The sequence below is a fragment of the Rhagoletis zephyria genome, unplaced genomic scaffold, assembly GCF_001687245.7.
Source record: "Rhagoletis zephyria isolate East Lansing unplaced genomic scaffold, Rhagoletis_zephyria_1.1 Rzeph_scaffold_01169, whole genome shotgun sequence".
Taxonomy (NCBI): Eukaryota; Metazoa; Arthropoda; class Insecta; order Diptera; family Tephritidae; genus Rhagoletis; species Rhagoletis zephyria.
Genome location: NW_016158253.1, coordinates 121,031 through 142,052, shown reverse-complemented (window position 1 = coordinate 142,052; position 21,022 = coordinate 121,031). Strand labels below are relative to the sequence as shown.

Genomic DNA, 21,022 nt, shown 5'->3' with positions numbered 1-21,022 from the left:
TTTAAGCAGATTTGCGCTCTAATGCAACGAACATACTTATTTTAAGCCATCTTACAAAACCATTTATCAAGATAAAAAATCCTCATACACAAATTTTGCCACTGATAAAACCTATACCTACATACATATGTATCTGGCAAACAAAATGACATATGGTAGGCAATAATTTCCTCCTGAGGAGACGCGTCGTTAGCTAATCTATCAATCTTGTAAATGGTAAAATATTATTGATTAGGGCTAAAGACGGTTACACTGTTCAACTTTCGCAGGCGATTAGTTGAATCAAATGTTTACATCATTTAACAGAAATTGGAGCAATGTAAACGCTTATTAAATACAACGATTAGAAAATAATATTTTGAACGCAATTTTTTTTTAAAGTTCATTACTGCTACAAAACTTGAAAAGGAGGACAAGGAGGACATTTTTGCTCAAAAGGAGGACAGAGAAGGACAAAGTTTTTGAGGAGGACAATCCTCCTCAAAGGAGGACGGTTGATCAGCTTAGCAATGCGAAAGACTAAAAGGACCTGAATACACCTCATCAGTATGACTTTAAAAAATGTCGATTTGAAAGTGGACTCGGCAGCAAGAGTGTTTTGGCTAGGTTAAGGTGTGTTTAAATTCAACATTCTATGCTCCTAATTGCTAGCGCATTTACCTATTGTGAAAGCTTTCAATGAGTACCGGTTGTAGGCACATTGCCCTAACCGTGGTTATACCAAAGTCTATCTAAGGTGGCTGTTAAACCAGTTTCTGTCCCAGATGATTTCACCTCCGTTATCTTTGCCCCCGCTAGTGAAAAATCCCAAATGTTTAAATCACCTTTTCTGGAGGGCCAGACATCGAGATATATGGACGATGAATCTACTCATCCTGGTTTTCACTGGATAATTTAAAGACATGTAGCAGCAGGTCTATGAAAATCCTTTACTGAGTCCTTTTTTGATGAAGACCACGGCAAATGTATAAAATACTACGTTTTGAGGTCACGCACATAGTATGTTGGGACCCTTAAAGGGATAAATGCCTCTGCCTAGCTGGTTGATGTCGTGGAGAAGACTAATGGTCTGATTATGGCAACTTAACGTAACTTACGGCTCTCTCTGTTAAATGGGTGTTGCTTATAATTGAACAGCCGAAACTTAACGTAACTTAATGCTACGTCGAAATCTGTTTCATTTTGATTCTCTAAGTTCAACGTTCCGTTAAGTTAAGTTTAAGGCTGGCATCACCGCCATATCATCATACAGCGGGCCCGAAAGAATAACTGGTGCGATGAGGAATGTCACGAAGTTGCAGAGAAAAAAGATGCCGCCTAAAGGGTCGCGCTGCAAACAGGAGCTGGATATGTGGGACCGATAGAGGAGGGATAGAGAAGAAGAGCTCCTATTCAGTATCAGAACTATCCAACAATAATTACAAAACTAGCGTACCCGACGAACTTCGTCACGCCCAAAATTATTATTATTTTTTTTTAATTTTGGTTGATACGACACTTTAACCAAGTATTTATATACATACATATACGTATAGTGGTACATTTATCTGCTCTGTTTATGGTTTTCTGGTCGGCAGAGGGCATATTTTCCATTACAATTTTAAATAACCTAAAGAAAGCGTTGTGCCCGTGACGAATTATTTGCAATTTTCTAATGATCTAGCATTTCATAGCACAGTTAATCGCACAATGCTGATCTATTTCGGTATCAGAGTTGCCAACGTATTAAATTTGAATAACTTTCTTCATTCACTGTCTGGGACAATGACCTGGTTCGATAGTGAATCTGTATAGCATACACTCTAAAAAATCTGTTTAAAAATGCGATTATAAATCGAGTATATTTTTGTTTATTTTTAATTTTTTTTGGTAAATTTACACGATGAATATGTTTTTTTCCTCGTTTACACATTTTCGTGTGTAAAAACACTTTTTGTTAGTGGCTTTACACAATTCTAAGGGTGAAATCAAACATCAGATGTGTATTTTGTAGCTTGTACACATTTTCTNAATCTGTTTAAAAATGCGATTATAAATCGAGTATATTTTTGTTTATTTTTAATTTTTTTTGGTAAATTTACACGATGAATATGTTTTTTTCCTCGTTTACACATTTTCGTGTGTAAAAACACTTTTTGTTAGTGGCTTTACACAATTCTAAGGGTGAAATCAAACATCAGATGTGTATTTTGTAGCTTGTACACATTTTCTTAGTAAATTTACGCACACCACAGCAGCTATATTACGCTCTAAAAAGTCCGAAATTTAAACAAACTATTCGTTGAATAATCGAGCATGTAATTTCGCGAATAATAAGGTAGGAAATCAGTAACCTACCTTTTAGGTAGGAAATCTACACATTTTTTTTAGAGTGTAGTTGGTGGTAAGTTCACATAAACTTATTTGAGTTGAAGTCCTTTAGCTGTCTAACCATTGCATTTGTAGGAATGTATCAACAATTGTCCTTATTGTTGTAATTCGGGATGGAGTAATTTGTAAGTTTGCAAATCACATCATTTCTCAGCTTTATCATTAATTTTTTTATTCCGCCCGTAGTAATTATATGGAAACCAAAAGTGAAGAAAGGTCAGGTTCGAGGAAAATAAAACTCAGATAATCAAAATTCCATACTACACTTTTCAAATCCGGCAACCGTAAAATTAGCAGGTAATAATTTACAACGCATTCTAACCTAAATAATTGATACAGTTCTGAATCTGGCCAACCATTTCAATTGGTATATTACAATCAAAAATAAAGAAATAAAAAAATTTATTTTATAAAATCTACGGAAAATCAGTTTGTCCGGAATTCTCTATTGAGTTTTTTTTTCAATTTTTTTGGGCAGAAAGAAACAACAAAAAGATAGCTCGCATAGGACAATCCGTTCTAGGGCTATGCTCGGTATTACGTAAGCAACTTAACTTTATACATATGTATATATCTGCGGTCATAAGCAAAAACCGCCTAAGTCGACTTAAGGAAGCATTGAGTTATATATGCAATTAAATACTATTTAGTGTGTATGTGAAACTCCCATCTCGTTACCTAGGCTATTTAAAAAGTTATGGATACAAATATTTTGGTTTTCCCATAAGGTTAACATTACAATCCAAATCTTTAAAGCGATTTTTCTCGAATTCAGATTTTTCGACCTAAGCGATTTTAGCCACAGATATAAAGATTTTAAATTTTAAATAGTTGGAAACCCTCTTCAAAATTATTATTCCTGGTTAAGAGCGCATTTAAATGCCTTTCATTCCCTGAACGCGTTGCAATATTTTACTCGACATATATTAAAGTCACTGAAATTTTCAGTGGGTGGCAACCATATTAAAAAGTTTTTATTTTTTACCTCAGCGTTGAAGCTGTCCTTTAAAATGGTGTTTCAGCCATTCAATTTGATGGAGTATTATGAAAGATATGGTGCTTAATTGACCGGTTACAGGGCTTTCAGCTTTTAAAACCAATTGATTTAAATAAATAACTAAATTTGAACAACGTGACTATTTTTCACATGTACATGAGCTTCCCCCTTCAAAATAAGGTATCATTCATTAAATTTGAAAAAAATGTTAAAGGAGATATCGTTTGGTAACAGAAAAATATCTTTTAGAAATAACTATATAGATTAGAAATAATCTTCTTTTTAGAATATTCATTTATTTATATTTTCATATTAAACATAGCAAACAACAACAAATTACATTACAATACAGATTAATGTTATNATATTCATTTATTTATATTTTCATATTAAACATAGCAAACAACAACAAATACATATAACATTAATCTTGCATACCTTACATGCATATATACTATTAGCATATTTTATACGCTCTGCTCGTAACAAAAATAAATCTAGAATTTCATTCCTCTTACAAACTATTTTTATATGCAGTTGTAATTTTTTTTTTAAGACTAAAAGTTATAAAAAAAAACTTAAGTTAATAGCTGCCTTAAGTTTACATAAATTTCTAAATTCTTCTTATAGTACATTGCTTTACTCTTCTTCCGCTTGCTTTACGCTTTCTCTATACATACCCCCCAGATTTTTTCTACTTTATCTACTTACTAGTATTCAATCGTCACACATTTTGTTTTCAAATACTCATTAAGCGCCTCCTGTCCCAGATCCTTGCCGAAACCGCTTTGCTTGAAGCCACCAAACGGCGCCGCCACGTCAGTCTTATTGTAAACATTCACAAACACTGTGCCGGCCTCTATACGATCGGCGAAAGCCAGAGCCTTACTGATATCTTTTGTGAATACACCACTGGCCAGCCCATATTCGCTACGATTCGCGCGCTTCATCACTGAATCCACATCGCTGCCATTGAATTTGGATATAATCATAATGGGACCGAAAGACTCTTCTTGTGCAATATACATGTCGTCCTCCACATTGGTGAAGACGGTGGGTTGGAAGAAGTAGCCTTTGGTGTTGGGCACAGGCTTGCCGCCATAGACCAAAGTGGCGCCCTCTTTCACGCCACGCTCACAATAAGCAATGAGTTTATCAAAGTGCGCCTTGTGATTTTGTGGACCATGTGCTGTAGAACGATTCAGGGGATCACCGATAGTCATGGTACGAATATCTTTAACAACGCGACGTACAAATTCATCGTGTATGCGATCCTCAACGAAGAGGCGACCCGCGGCAATGCAGTTCTCCCCCTTATTGAAAAAGACCGAGGACATACCCTGTGAAGAAACAGAGGTTTTTGTTAATATAATGCATACGGAAATGAAAATGGGGCGAAACCAAGACGCTTTCTCAAGAAAAAGAGGCAGGCACATTTAAAGATATAAAAATAGTAGTACAGCTACTCTAGGCGCTCTCTGAAGTGGAGCTGTAATAACAAAATTTTCATCACTTACATGCTTAACGGCTTTGTCTAGATCACAGTCGGCGAATATAACCAACGGGCTCTTGCCACCCAATTCCAGTGAACACTTTTTAAGGTTCGACTCGGCACATGACTTCATGATCACCTTGCCGATGGGCGTAGAACCGGTGAAGCCCAATTTCCGCACCAAATGATGATCGGCAACTGCTTGACCTGCGCCCGAACCTTGGCCAGGCACAACATTAATGACGCCTGGTGGAAAGCCCGCTTTTACAGTGAGCTCAGCAAACTTGAGCGCCGTAAGCGGGCACGTCTGCGCCGGTTTGATCAAGCAAGTATTGCCAGCGGCAATACAAGCGGCCATTTTCCAAGACAACATCATGAGTGGATAATTCCAGGGTGTTACAAGACCGGTGACGCTAAAACGAAAAATCATAAATATTAGTTACTCTCAATAGGTGAAAAGTTACACGCTCATGCTTACCCTATTGGCTCGCGCTTGGTGAATGTCAACACATTATTGGGTCTGGCTGGATTTACGGGTATGGTGCTGCCTTGTATTTTGTCACACCAGCCGGCAAAATACCGCCATGCATCGATCGACATGCCAATGTGAGTTTTCAGTGCCAGCGTATATACCGCGCCCGAGTCCACCGACTCAATTGTTGCCAAGTCTTCTTTGTACTGCTCCATCAGATCGGCAAGCTTCATCATAAGATGCCCACGCTGACGTGCCGACACTTGCTTCCATGAACCGTAGAAAGCATTATGCGCTGCCTGCACAGCCTTATCGACGTCGGCACGCGAAGCGCATGCGACTTTACAGAAAATCTCGCCATTTGTTGGATTCTCAATGTCCAAAGTGCTCTTGCCTTCGGCGTCGACAAATTCGCCGTTTATGAAGAGTTGCGTTGGTACAGGAATTTCACGTTTATTGGCGCGCATAATGAAACCTTCGAAGGGTACCTCTACACCCGTTGCGGAGCTACCTTGACGCAAACTCTTAACAATCTCTACGAAAAACTCTTCGAAAACTGGTGCCATAAAGACATGTTCGTTTTCTAGCGGCACATCGAAAGCATCCTTACACTCTTCCACCAAACGCACCACATCCATGGAACCGGCGCCAGCCGCAAAGAAGTCTGTCTCCGCCTCAATAGGCGCTTTGAGTATGGAATTCCAAATACCGCGCAATATCTCCTTCTTCAACAGCTCATCCTCGCTGAAGTCGGTGATTTGTGGCTGATCGCTCTGATTAAACCAATCGGCTGCGTTAATCATTTTGGAACCCTTCTTCAAGCGGCGTACATTCACGAAGTTGCCATCTGTGCCCCTAATGAGCAGGCCATCGCGGTGTATATATGCTGGTGAACTTAGACCTTTCAGTTTAAGCGAACCCAGCTGTTTCACCGGTCCACCAGAGTAGATGTGTGCGCCGAACAGTCGTATCTTCTCCTCAGTGCCATCCGTTTTCACCACTACCGCGATAGCGCCGGGTTGTGAGTCCAAACCACGCACAAAGTTGAAAATCTTGCACGCGGACTGCTGCAAATCAATAAACTGGTTTTCTTCTTTAAACATAGCCGGATCGTATGTGGCGCCTATTTCGGTTTGTGTGATTTTCGGCGCAGTACCAGCAGCGACCAAATCGACAGCTATACCCATGGACTTGACACCCTCGGGATAGAGGAACCGCTTGTAGATGGTATCTAAAGTATCGGTGGGCTCCACGGGCGTCTGCTTTTGCAGCAAAATCGGACCAGTATCCAGACCATCATCTGCCCAGAAAATTGTGAAACCAGCATCTTCATCACCCTCGATCAGTGTCCATTGTATTGCGCTAGCGCCACGATGACGCGGTAGTATGGATGGATGATAACAAATACTGCCCAAGTCAGCACCATCAATCACTTCCATGGGAATGAATTGCGAGCAAAATGGTAGTACATTTAGTGTTGCATTTACCGATTTGTATTGTTGTAGCACTTCTGGTATGGCGACGCCCTTTCTGCGCCACGAAGAGAACTTGAAAACAGGTATTTTATGGTGAGACGCAGTCGTAGCTAAGATATCCTCGCGACTACCCTTATCGGCTATGGTGAACACGCCAACAACATTGTATTTCTTCTCTAACAGCAATTCCAAGACATCTGCGGCAAAATTACTCTGACCAATGATGGCAATACGCAGAGGTTGCTGAAAGTGAGATAAATCGAAGAAGAGACGATGCAAATTTCATTTCAAAAAAGTAACTGTGTTCTGTTGGAGATTAAAATAAAAACAAGGTAAAAATCTTGTGTCCAACCCAAAAAGTATGGGTTCATAGATGCCTTGACCACAAAAATATTGTAAGAAGCTGTAGTTAAGAAGGTTGCCAACTGTTTAAAAAGTCAAATTTATTAAATCATGCAAATTTATATGAAATATTCATATAGCTGTGCAAACGAAAGAGTGGTAAGAAATTTTTAATTTGAACATTTAGAATATTTCCAGATATTTTAAAAGGGTTTCCACCAGATAAAAAGTTAAGTTCAAATTATTTAATAAGTTAATTGAATTATTAAAAGATGAGTATTTATCGAATGGGTTTGGAAAGACTTTATTTATGAACTAAATATATTTAGGAGAGTTGCCACGTATTTGAAAAATCAAATTCTACTTAATTCATCAGTTAATTGAAATATTTATTCCAATATCAGACAAAAGAGAATTTGTGTTTAGAAATATGTTTTGTGTAAATACTTTTGATAAATATTTGAAATATTTTTTAGGTTTTTGAAGAGGGCCCACACCTGTTTAAAAAGTTAAATTCAAGTTTTGGCGTTTTAAAACCATGTGGGTTCACTTGTAGATAATTTATCTACATGTACATATGTTTCTGGCATGTGTGTAGTTACGCAAAAAAAACTTCACTTAGAGACTTGGAGAACTATAGATTTTTGATTTCTAAGTTTAGTTTCTAAGTGAAAAGAGATCCGTGAGAGTAGCATGTTGCCATATCATTTTTCATATATTTTTAATGAAATTCCTCCAAATATGCCACACAAACATGATTTTTTGTATAAATGAAAAAGTCTGATGAGGAGATGTAGTGATCTCCGAAATAGCTGCTATAACTTCTGCCATGTGTAAATTGTTATTGTTTTCCACGACATTTTTCATCAAAAAAGGCCTCGATCTCAATAAAATTGTTGATTATTGTTTTAATTTCATTTAATTTTTAAGAAATAATTTTTTTTTTTAATTTTTAGATTTTATTGTTTCGAAAAGGAAAATGTTTTTTTTTCATTAAATTTTTAGAAACGTTTATTTTTTATTTTCATTAGCATTTTTTCTTTTAAGTTTAAATTTCTTTCTATTTTTAGATGTTATTGTTAAAAAAAATACGTTTTTTAATTTCATTGTATTTTTAGGAACATATGTACATATTTAATTATTTTTTCTTAAATAAAATTTTTTTATTTCAGATTTTGTATTAAAAAGAAAAATATTTTTTAATTTCATTTATGCAATTTTTAGAAACATTTTCTTTTTTTAATTTAAGTTTCTCTAATTTTTAGATTTTGTTATTTTATAAAGAAACACATTTTTTTTAATTTCTTGTAATATATAAAATTTTTCAAAATTTGTTACATTAGTAGAAAATTCCAGTATATTTAAGACAACCATGATTAAATAGTCAATAATTGACGATACAGAATAGGACAACTATTTCGTAATGATCGCCTCAAATACTTTAGCAAATAAACAATAACATAGCCATCCCCCTTAAGTTAACCTAGATTATAATTTGCATGCTTAAAAGTAGCATGAACCATTGAACTATATAAACAAATAAACAAAGACATTTATTATAATTTATCTGGACGCTTTTAAAATAGACTAGCATGAAAAAAAAACAAAAACAAGCGAAAAAATCGAATAAAAAGCAAAAAGAAGAAAACTAATCTTTCCTATTGGAGTAACCAGTTAAAACTGCTTTGAGTGTTTAAGCATTATTCCTCATAGCCGGTTAACGTCGCTTCTATGAAATAAGCACATGAATAACACGCGATGTAAGATATGCATATGTATTAGCTCAGCTGATTAAACGAATTAGTAATTATCAGTTTAATGCTGTGTATGTAAATACATAGATTTAATTCCAAAAAGCGAGGTTATTACACCAGAAACAGTATTTGTCTTATCTATCATAAATTTAATATAATCAAAGCTTTTTCATGGAATTTAATTAGTACACAAAAAGACAAACAAAACAAATTAATAGATGTTGCACGTCAGACGTCTTTTAGCCTATATTTTGTTACACATATGTACATGCATACATACATACATACATATGTATATACAAACATGTGTACTAAATTTCTGAAGAAAAATTAAACAAACAACAGACCTCCACGCCCATAACTTTCGGATGTTGTGACCTTTAAAAATCGCGTAATACTTTGAGTAACATGCCGCGAAACTAATTTCAAGATACTGGTGGAATAGTTAACAAGATCTGGCCGTTCGCGTGTCGTATGAACCAGAAGTCATAAAAGCCGCGGAGGATCTAATCCGTAGAGATTCATACGTAGAGACATATGTATGTACATATGTACATACCCAACAACTTTTACCGGCTCAATAATTTTATATTTACGCAATAAAATACTTAATTTTGAACATTGCTTCTTTCGGGGTCAATTTTCGGTTGTCTAGGAATCGTTTTCGGTTCTTTTTGAAGGGATTATCAGTCTTTTGGACTTATTTTTGGTTTTATTTTATTTGTCGCTTCTTCTAAACCATTGTTGGAGCCTCTTGGAATCGTTCTTCGATTCTCCTGGAACCATTTTTCGGGTCTGTTTGAATTGAGTTTCAATACCTTTGGACCCGTCTTTCGGTTCTTGTTAGGCCCGGGTCGGTCGGGTCATTAAAGGACCCAATTTTCCGTATCCAGTTCCTCGGTTCTATGCATCACTACTTTCTATATTATAAAGGTATATTTGAAGAAATGCTGGCTATGAGACTACGTCGATACTGAAATTTCCGTTACTTTTGGCTTGATAACGCTTAAACTACGTAGCCGTCGAGTGATTAAATTAAGTTAATAAACCAATACACCAAACTGTGCGAAACTGGAGCCGATTGAAAAATAGTAGGCTCTTGTTATAAGAGAAGGTAAGGTAAGGTTAGGTTAGAGTGGCTGCCCTGCGCAGAGCGAGGAGCACACGTGGGCTGGAAAAACCCGTTGTGATACCACTGGCCGAAGCTCTTTGTTTCTTTCATTTCCTTAGTAATTGAACCACCGGTTGTGTTTTATTTAACACAAAAGGTCGAGGACGTTCGCCGAGTTCAAGTCGGCTAAGCAATCTAGAAATTACTTGCTGAAGAATTGGTTGCGCATGTTGACCAGAGTGGGACAATGGCAGAGATAACGTTCGATGCTCTCCACCTCTTCCTCGTCTCTGCAACTACGACAAATATGGTTGGTGGGGTATTTTAACCTTTTACCGTGTGTACCCATCAGGCAGTGTCCTGTGATTACCCCGACTACTAATCTGAGAGAGGAGCGGTCCAGCCGAGTGCGAGCTGAAGAAATTTTTAATTAAAAAAATAAAATAAAAGTTTTCGCGTGATAAACATTACGAATATTCATGGTGGAATTATACCAGGTGAAGTAATTGGAACGAGAGGAAAGATTTTAACACTGCCCTCTTTTAAAATATGCCTTTAAAATTTAACTATATGGCAGCCGAATGTCAAAAAATAAAGCTATTTTATTACTTCACCAGTTTATTGCGTCATGGTGAATATTAAAAAAAAAAGAAAGGTGCTGTAGATAAATAGAAAACACATTTCTTTATGTGCTACACTACATAAACGACTACTTTCACTGACTTTAGAAAGAAAATACTTGTTGGAACTGAGCGAAAATCAAATTTTTATGAACGAATTGAAAAAATTTGGCGACTTAAAATAAACCTCAGTCATTCTCTTCGACCTGCTACTGCTTTTACAGTACACTACACTTTTTATTAACTACCTCAATATTAAGTATAATTTTAAATTAAATACACTTGTTCACAACCCAACAACATTCCTTAGCAAACATCCTCATTCAGCAAGTATTTACCATTGTTAATGAATTTAACTTAATATAACAATTTATATGAACATATGTATGTATATACAAAAACAGTAAAATACTAACAGCCATTTCTTGTGTTGCACTTCCTCAGTCTTCCACTTGCACTTGCACTTGCACTTTTTTCTTATGGACACTAAAATCGCTTTCCTTTCACTTGTCAGCAATTATCGACACGAAATTGCTATTTCAATTTGCAGTAAAAAGAAAAGACAACCAATCGTCGGAAATTGCTGTATGCTGCACTTCACTGCACTAGTAAGTTAATGCTTATATCTGAGTATGTAAGTATGTATGCGCATAGGCAGCTATGTAAATCTTATGCAATTTCTTTGAAATAACAGCTGAGTCGGGTAGAAAAACCGTCTGTCTTGCTGCTATGAAAAACTAAACACTTTTGAATGATCGCCAGTCGGCCAACTGATATTTATATACTCAACTTGCGACCGGCAAACGTACTCACAACTCGGACAACACAGAAACGAAATTGTTTTAATAGTAAAAACAAAAAAAAAAACAAAAAAATAAAAAAATTATACTGCAATGATTATAAATAAAATATTAAAAACAAAACAAAAATTTATGTATGTACATATATGTACATATGTAGTACCTACATACATTTTGATAGCGTCTAGGTTTCAAAGCTTGTGAAAAACATATAAATATTTGTATGTATGAATGTACATACATAAAAACTGTGCGCTCGTGCACACTTGTTAGGTCTGAGAGATAGCGATTAGAAGCACTTTCTTCTTACTGTTGTCGTTGCTGTTGGCCGGCGCGCTTGTAAATGCTGATACTCCTCGAGTGAAGAATTGAAGCGCCTCTTATCAGTCGAACTGAAATGAAACGTCAAAAATACTTACATTTTTGTATTTTTTTTTTTTTTTTAATTTATTATTTTTTCTTTGTTTGTCCAGGTTGGTAACATGCACACACCCAACTGTTGGTAGGTGCCTATAAATAATTTGTAAAAATATATTGTCATTGCAAGCATTATGATTGCAGGCATTAAACTGGATTAAGGCGGTTTGAAGATTCTCAAGTGTCACTTTTTATACATATCCGCTGAATGCAACAAAATACTTAAATAGGTAGTTTAGTATGTTTCTAGACTTATTACGAAATAATGATATATGTGCATATAAGGGCGCAGACAGAAAATTCTCCAAAGGGCAGGCGGATTTGGATATGAATCAGAAATCGATAAATTTACATGAACCACAGATGCATAAGTACATATTCCCTTTGGAAGTGAAACTTCTATGCGCTTGGTTGGGTGTAAATGCAATCATCGATATAACGATAAAGCGACACAATTGTTGGGCTCTAATTTTAAACTCCAATGAAATTGAAGAAGAAGGAAGGGCATAGTGGGAGTGGCATCCAGTCTGAGGTAGTACTACAGAGAACGATCAAGGTGAGTCTTTATTACACTTCTTATTAAATACTAGCATAAGCATCTGCAGTATTGCCTACATCCACCTTTATATTCCCGAGTTGAAACCGGTTTCGTTTATGGGAGGAGGTACCGGGTCTAACGCGGTTGTCAGAGAACGATAGCGTATCTGTAGAGCAGTGGAGAGTATCTGATATGCCTTCAATGTCTGATCACCTTAATGATCCGCTTTAATATTTACAGAATTTCTAGCACCCCCTTAAAATACACAAACCGCCAAAGTACTAATTGGTAAAGATAAGCGTGACTAAGTAATAGTCCACTAAACACAACAGTCACTACAATTGAGGACGTTGATAATAGAGTAAACAAACTGGAAGATGTTAGCAAGAAAGCCATTGAAAGATCAACTCCAGTGAGCCCAAAGAGATAAAACTAGGAAAATCTTCAATGATTGCTTTAGAACCAAGGGAGAAAACGGGGTGTGGACGAGTAAAACTAGGGATTCTTTAAACAAGTGAGTAAAGTTTCATTTCCCGGGATTTATTCGACATCCATCCACATCAGGGAACCTAGTTTTACAAGCAATACATTTTAAACTCGATTGTTTACGCTATCAACAGCCTCTTTCCCTTCAAATACCCTGGACTTGATGGCATAATCCCACTACTTTTAAGGCTACTATAACCGTGGTGGCCATTGTGGTGTAGTCGTAAGCAGTGAGCGCTTCCACCGCGCGGGGCCTGGGTTCTAGCCCTGGTCAAAGCAACATCGCAAACAAAATTTAAAAAAGTTTAATCTTAACAGCGGTCGCCCCTCGGCCGGCAATGGCAAACCTCCGAGTGTATATCTGCCATGAAAAACGGCTTCTCATAAAAATGCAATCGCCGTTCGAAGTCGGCGTAAAACTATAGGTCCCTCCTCTTTGTGTGACAACATCAAGGCGCACACCACACCTATTATTATTATTATTATTATTATTATTATAACCGTGTGCTACATTCCTAAAAGCTAGATAAGGGTAGAAGTCGTATTTAAGTATTCCCAAGCCAGAAAAGAAAAACCACGAATCAGCAAAACACTTTAGACACCTAAGCCTTACCTCCTTTATACTTAAGACAATGGAAAGGCTGCTTGACATTTATATAAGATCGCTACTAGGAGAAGCGAAACTCTTAACAGCACAACAGGGCCCTAGGAAGGCTAAACACCTGGGCTGAGAAAAGCGGCCTAAATATGAAATTAGCCAAGACAGAACTTATCCTATTTACAATAACACAATCAAAATGCCATAACTCAAAATACTGTCGCTAGACGGCAAGTCACTCTTATTATCTTCAGGACAAAGTATCTTGAAGTCGTGCTGGATAGCAAACTTAAGAAGGTCTACATAGCATACTACACTTGCAAGAGAATCTTCAGCAGAAACTGGGGACTAAAACCTAAGCTTGTGATGTGGATGTAAACCGCGATCAAAAGACCAATCCTAACATATGCCGCCTTGGTCTGTTGGCCCGGACTAAGCAAACAATATAATGCTAGCAAACTTAGAAGCATACAAAGGGCAATAAACGCAGGAGTAACAGGTGCATTAAGATCCTGCCCGGCAGAAGCCCTAAATGCTATCCTCATTTTAATCCCTATTGATCTCCACCTCAAAGAAGTGGCTTTGAAATCGACGGTCGGACTCAGAGAGTCAAAGCTTTGGTGGACTAGACACTTCGGAGATGGGTTGATCATAAATCAAATGCAATTCAGTAGGACGACAGACTACGTTCAAGTGTTTTTCCCATATAGAAGGGACTGGAGAAGAGACGGAGTGACCGACCGAGAGGCGATCTCTCTATACACCGACGTCTCTACTCCGAGGAACTCGGTGTTTTTCTGTCACTACGACTGGGAAATGATACAAGCATCTTTCCAGTGGAAGTTCTAGGATTCCTAGAAGCCTGCAAAATCCTAGCCAGAACACAAACATAGCGAGCATAGAAGTGGCAAATCGAAGTCGGCTTAAATATTTTATTCTCCTTTTAATGTATATAAAACGGGCTTATTTCAATTTACTTAATCGTTTTCTTAATTTTTCCTGACATTACAATTTAAACCTTATAGCTTCATTTATCCAACACGTTAGCCAAAAAAAAAAAATATTGAAAATCAACGCGGGTCACCGTATTGCATTTTGTGAGGTTTTTTGGGGATCCACAAATCCACTTAAATTAGGTATTAAAAATGGTAAAATAAACAATTGGGCATTTGTAATGGAAGTCTCCTGTTTTTTCTAGTCTAGTTTTTTCCTATTATAAAATACTTGGAAAATTTTGAGCGCTTCCCGCGACCTCTATATATTATTTGATTTCAAAATAAAACAAGTAAAGAAGTATAAGTTTGGGCGAAACCGAACATTTTATACCCGGCGCACGTATTAAATATCTCTTTTTTTTTTTTAAAGCGGTTATTGATATACAATTAAGTAGGCATAAAAAAATCTATAAGCTTGTTTCTTGAAAGTTGGGGTAAATTGATGGCTTTAGTTATTGAAATATCGGAGTTTTCGTATTTCTCAAATATACCGTTACATTGTAAGTAGGCGTAATTTTAGTCCGATTTCAAAAATTTTCAACATAATTATAAAAAAAATTATAATAATAATAAATACCCAAGTTCTCAGTATATATTTATAAATTATTATTCTTATATGTATTTAAGAGCTTCAAATCAAATGCTTAGCTATGTATTAGTGTTTTCTCAGTTCCTTCATTAGACCGCATCTCCGTAATCTTCAGGGTATGTCCAACGAAATTGTAGTAATATCACCAAATATGTGACTATAGCAGTAAATATCTGAAAAATTAAAAAAATTATTTTAAATATGAAAAAAAGCACATTAAAGAATATGCATATGTACATATGATAGGGTGCATATATCTCCTCACAAACAGCAAAACGATTCTGTTTTTTGTTTCGGTATTAAAAAATGTATTTTATTTAAAGACCACCGCTAGCGCGCTAAAACAATCCGGGAAAATATTAAGATTAATTTTTTGTTCAAAAAATCTGCTCAGATGACAGCAGGGTTTAACGGTCTACATAGAAATGTCTAAAAATTTTATCAACGGAACCAAAATCATAAGATTTAAGGAATTTTCAAATCAGTCCAGCTAACTTTAATCTTCATATTTTTCCGAAATATTTTGGCAGAGGTCTTAAAATAGAATACATTTGGTAATTCCGCCGCTTTCGAACAGTTGTTCGGTTGTTACCCAGAAGACAACTTAGTGTAAACACTGGAAGTCGTGCGAATATCTCTTGGGGGTCCATTTTCAAAATGGAAAAATCATACTTTTTGAAAAATTAGTAATTGTGCTGGATAATAATAAATTATAAGTGAAAGTGCTTCATAACGTCAATGAAACGTCCACGCAAACCATGTATTCAAAGTATTCTAAACAGTGGAAAAATCTTAAAGAATTCGTTAAGATCTCTAAAATGCAATATATTTACTATGCGCATTTCCATGAATTAACGAAATTGCGGAAGAAAATCGGTAAAGCAATGATAATAGTTCTGCGATGAGAAACATTTTTTGCTGAATTTTTTTTAAGAAATCGCACAGGAATTCCTTTACGAGTTCGTGTTAATCTCATATGAGTTTCTTTGAAGATTCCAAATTCTGCGGATACTCTTAAAGATTTCGTTAAAGCTTCGCTAACTTTGGTTTGCAGGGATCATTTCTCAATTTTTGAATTAAATATATATTGGTATTGGCCTGAGTCTAAAGTGTTTTGGCAAGGCAATTTCGAAGAAAAAAAATAATTTTTCGTCGTGTCTTCGGCACTTACAGCCGAATCTTAAAGTATGATATATCGATTTTCTCGAGGAGAAAATTTTTTGTTCTGAGGGACATTGACCTCAAGTTCATTGAGATCCATTTCTTATCACATGGGCCAAGGCGAGGGTTGTCTTCATATCTAAAGCAGTGTTGCCGTTGAGAATTTTCAAAAAGTCGCAAAAACGGGGTCATTGACGAAAAAAAGGGTCACCATATTATTTTTGCTTTTCTTTACTAGTAAAAGAATAAATCTATTGAATTTATAAAGAAAATAGCGGGACAAGCTTTTCACAAAACAGGGTTGCAAACATACGAGAAGAGTTACATTTCTCATAAAAGTTGTAATTGATGCATTTTTTCGTATTTACAGGAGGAAATATTTTTTAATAGCTTGGTCCTGTTAACATTTTCTAATAATAATAATTTTGGAAAAGGGTAAAAAAATCTAAATTTTCAAAAAGTCGGCTCAAAGAGTATTGGCGCTTAAAAAGGGAAAAAATTTCCACTTTAGTCGCGCAACGGCAACACTGGTCTAAATGAGCAAAGGTCTCTGATGTCAAACCCAATGACTTCAGCCCAATAAACCTAATCTCCTTTCCACTTAGAATTCTAGAAAAACTTCTCGACACCTATATTCTACAGCGCCTTTTGACGGTGGATGTGTCGGAATGTCAACATGATTAGTCTAAAGTAGAGATGTGGACGGGCCGGGCTTTTGGGAGGGGCCCGGCGGGCGCCTGCGTAAGCCCGCGGGTACGGGCCGGAATATTTGCTGTCAGGACGAACTCGTGCGTGCATGGGCGTTCAGTAAAATTTCATAAAAGCACGAATAAGCACGAAAAAGACCGTTGCTAATACTACAAATTTAAATAAGCTTTTCTTTTTATACAAAAAAAATAGTACATATTAAAACTCTTTTGATAAGAGAAAAGCAAAAACAGAAATATTTGGAAACCGATAGAAAAAATAAGATACTTAATACTTTTGTTTACATATCTGTACATAAAATACCTTCCACTTTTTCTACTTCCCAGAAAATATATCATAGAAATCGTTGATGTAAAAAATTGATTCGCTTAAGTAAATATACAAACATAAACACAAAATTAAAAATATGTACATATGTATACATACAATAAAAGTTGGCTCTTTATTTCCGGGCTGGAACGTGTCCCGTCGTGCCGGGCCGGGCCCCCCTAAAATTCTTACGTGCGGGCTCGTGCGTATTTTTGAAAGTTGATTTTGCACTCGTGCCGGGCCGGGCCTGAAAATTTAGGCCCGTGCCCATCTCTAGTCTAAAGGCAAATCTGTGGCCACTGCGCTACAGAAATTGTGTCCAAAATTTAAAAGGGACTTGCCTTTAATAAATTTACTTTAAGAATCTTAATTGACATAGAGGGCGCCTCACACAATATTGTTCGACCCATTCTTTTTTATGTGATCATAGTATGGTAGCCGGCTCTGGAAAAACCCACTTATAGAAGCATATTGGATAGGGTAAAAAGACTTACAACCATGTTAATCGCGGGTACCATGCCCTCTAACCCCAGTAAAGCCCTCCAAACTGTATTAAATCATCTTCCTACCGACCTTTACGGTAGATATCAATCCAGTTGTAACGCGCCCAAATTTAATTGGACTTACACTAGGAGAGCCCTCAGATTCCAAGGAGGGAAACTGACCTACGCTCAGTTAACGCCGCGGCTGAAATCTGTTTTCAAAAAATTTGCCAACGAACCATCGGCGTAGGAACCAACCCGTTCCGTTCTAAACATATCTGACTTAGAATTAATGAGGAAAGATCAAAACTCTTCTACGTACTGATTGTCCCATTATTAGCGCAGTAGTGGGTATCATAGAACACAGCGAACGGGCTACTCCGCTAACGATTTCTGTCATGGCTACAGGGACGAGGAGGAGATTAAGAGTGTAGAGCACTATTTCTGCCACTTCTCCGCTCTGGTAAGGTCAAGTTTTGTTGTTTTTAATAAATATCTCTTTCAGTGTTTAGCTGATCTCGATTGGGTAGACATCCGCGACCTTCAACGCTACGTTAAGGTAATACGCTGGTTTCACCACACGGGAAACTGAGGTAAAGAGCAAAGGGCACGCTAATAGTGGCAGCACAATTGGCCTAACTGACATAAGTGTACCTCTCTGACCGACTACCAGAGTATGGCAACTTAACTTAATGGAACGTAGAACTTAGAGAATCGAAATGAAACAGATTTCGACGTGGCATTAAGTTACGTTAAGTTTCGGCTGTTCAATTATAAGCAACACCCATTTAACAGAATTTTTAAGAGAGAGCCATAAGTTACGTTAAGTTGCCATAATCAGACCATAAGAGTACCATCAAAGTCAGATTATGCATTCTCGCGATATGATGCATTCTCGCAGTTGGTTGCGGCTTCAAGTTCTATAAACATTTATTTAAGCTTTTAAAGTTGCGACATACAACAAAACGACACTTACGACACCATTGTGAATCCCTCAATAGTATGTACATATTTATGGTTGATTTTTATATCTCGAAGTTATACTCACCTTCATCAGCAACCGCAGATCCACAGTCACAAATTCTTTTACTGCTATTTTCATAGGATCTTGTTGTATTTCCATTGCGAATTCGAATAGCAAGTCGTTATATACCTTTGCATTGGTATATTTATACTTACTATGTAGTAAACGTTGTATCAAAATACCCGTCTTAAGTGACTAATGAATTAATGAAAAAGAATATAGAAGTTAGTACATAAAAGCTGTGTTCAGAAATGCATCCGGCCCCCAGGCATCAGTCTCTTTTATTTCTAAACTATAATTGATGGAAATGCCTTATTTACCAAACTATGTTCTAATTCGGCACTTGACCGTAGTTGCGCATATTGAACATTTCTATCAGTTATAGTTTAGAAATAAAACACAGGGCTATGTCTACTTGTTTTTGCAATACAAGTTTTCGCAACTCACCTGCCGCTTGCAGTTCTCACCCGCTTGGCATAAAAGCGTGGTAATAGCGATCAGCGGGAGCACAGTCGACGCTGTTAAGTAGAGGAAATAATATTCGAATACATTTGATAAAGTCAGAAAGATCCAATACGAATTAACGCAAATATCTAGAAAAATCACCGTAAACAATGCACAAACCGACCAACCGAATAAATCATCAAACATTAGCGTCAACTTGCGTATTTCGTCGAAAAGCAATTTTAATTGTAACAAATAATCGAAGGATTCCAACATTTTATAATTCACATCCAAACATAAACGCTGCTTGCTCACGCGACAGCTGGCCACTGAACGCAGCTTCATATTCAAATTTTGCATATAGAAATCAATATAGTCCAAATAGATAATGGCCAAAAGGCAGCGGGTACGCAAAACAAAAATACTGCCCAGTGCATACCAAAAGTATCCGTAGTAGTATTTAATCGAAATCACCACCATCGATATCGGAAGAGAGCCATAGGCGAAACCCGAATATAGCAAATATTTAGTACGCTGCAGTCGCCGCAAACTCCAACGACATAGACCGGTTTGCAAGCGCTGCCTGAAGAGTCGTACAATGAGTTGGGATTGTTGCATGAATGCGAAATATTGCCTATAGGTGCACATCGCTTCCAACAAGCAAATGGTGAGTGCTAAACTTTGACTGAGAAAAACCATTACGCTGACAAAATTCGATACAAGCACTTCGTCCTCCAGCGGCTGGTTGTATACCCCATAGATGGTTAAAATCCAATTCGCCACAAGCAATGCTGATGTGTAGATGCGCTGCCATTGCCCATAATGTTGTTTGCAGTTGCGGTTGCGTTGGGCGTATGGCACCAGGCCAACGATGGCCAACCACTTGAATAACGGTTGCCATTCGTGCAACATGTTGGCGATGGCAGAGTGACTGCCGCTGGGAAAGTGGACGTGAAACATTTCAAGGATGTGACAGGTGAAAATAGTTGTGTATCTGTAAACATCACCCACACACTTATCGATACAACAAATTACACTATCGCACAGGAAAGTATCAGATAGCGTTCGTTCTTATTGATGTGCAGCACTTAGTTTAATTCGCCGAGGTAATGGTGTGTAAAAAGGTATAAGTACATACATATATGGTACATATGTATGCATTAATTAATGTATATACTCCATGCTTTATTATACACTCACATTCATGACTTAGACATGTGTGGATGAACGATATATATTTAATTTAACAGCAAATTTAAAACATTAGTTTTAAATTGCCATTGGTTTGAGTTCAAAAAAGTACCATATTGGGCGGCAGTGTGGGTGTGGGCAGTACTGTCGCCAACAGGAAATAAAGTGAAGTGCTTCCACTCTTTTTCGAAGTGTTCATAAAATTTTAAGTTTCTTCATTACATGTGTGTTCTTAGTTGTCGATAACAAAATCGGTATTATATCGATAAAAATATCGATAGATAATAGTATCGAAAAATATGTTCATAAATATATTAATAACAAAATCGTTAAATATGTTCACAAATTTATCAATAAGAATATCGTTTCTTCATATCGATTAAAATAACGATAATCAAATCGATAAAAATCAATAAAAAAAATCAATAAAAAATCGATAACAAAATCTATAAAAATATCGATAACAAAATCTATTAAAATGTCGTTAACAACATTGATTAAATTGTCGATAACAAAATCGGTTATTATATCGATAGATAATATAATGTTCTTAAATATACTAATAACAAAATCGATAAATATGTTCACAAATCTATCAATAACAAAATCTTTTTTTCATATCGATAAAAATGTCGATAACAATATCG

At 36.5% G+C, this 21,022-nt stretch overlaps 2 protein-coding genes across 3 annotated transcripts; both read right to left on the bottom strand.

Moving 5' to 3' along the window:
* Nucleotides 1-3,758: 3,758 nt before the first annotated feature.
* On the bottom strand, nucleotides 3,759-11,393 carry LOC108363022 (cytosolic 10-formyltetrahydrofolate dehydrogenase). Its single transcript, XM_017616219.1, has 4 exons — nucleotides 11,050-11,393; nucleotides 5,338-7,049; nucleotides 4,885-5,272; nucleotides 3,759-4,707 (listed from the first exon to the last, which is right to left on the bottom strand). The coding sequence occupies exons 1-4, from the start codon at nucleotides 11,053-11,055 to the stop codon at nucleotides 4,078-4,080; spliced, it is 2,736 nt and encodes a 911-aa protein (XP_017471708.1). The 5' UTR covers nucleotides 11,056-11,393; the 3' UTR covers nucleotides 3,759-4,077.
* A 3,693-nt stretch (nucleotides 11,394-15,086) lies between these two features.
* Nucleotides 15,087-19,499, bottom strand: Gr39b (Gustatory receptor 39b). 2 transcript variants are annotated; one of them, XM_017616223.1, is made up of 4 exons: nucleotides 19,373-19,499; nucleotides 19,188-19,258; nucleotides 18,765-18,935; nucleotides 15,087-15,229 (listed from the first exon to the last, which is right to left on the bottom strand). In XM_017616223.1, exons 1-4 carry the CDS (start codon nucleotides 19,458-19,460, stop codon nucleotides 15,146-15,148), a joined length of 414 nt encoding a protein of 137 aa, XP_017471712.1. In that variant the 5' UTR covers nucleotides 19,461-19,499; the 3' UTR covers nucleotides 15,087-15,145. The 2 variants fall into 2 exon arrangements, with proteins under 2 accessions (XP_017471712.1, XP_017471711.1); XM_017616222.1 differs by having other exon boundaries at nucleotides 19,188-19,499.
* Between the last annotated feature and the right edge of the window lie 1,523 nt (nucleotides 19,500-21,022).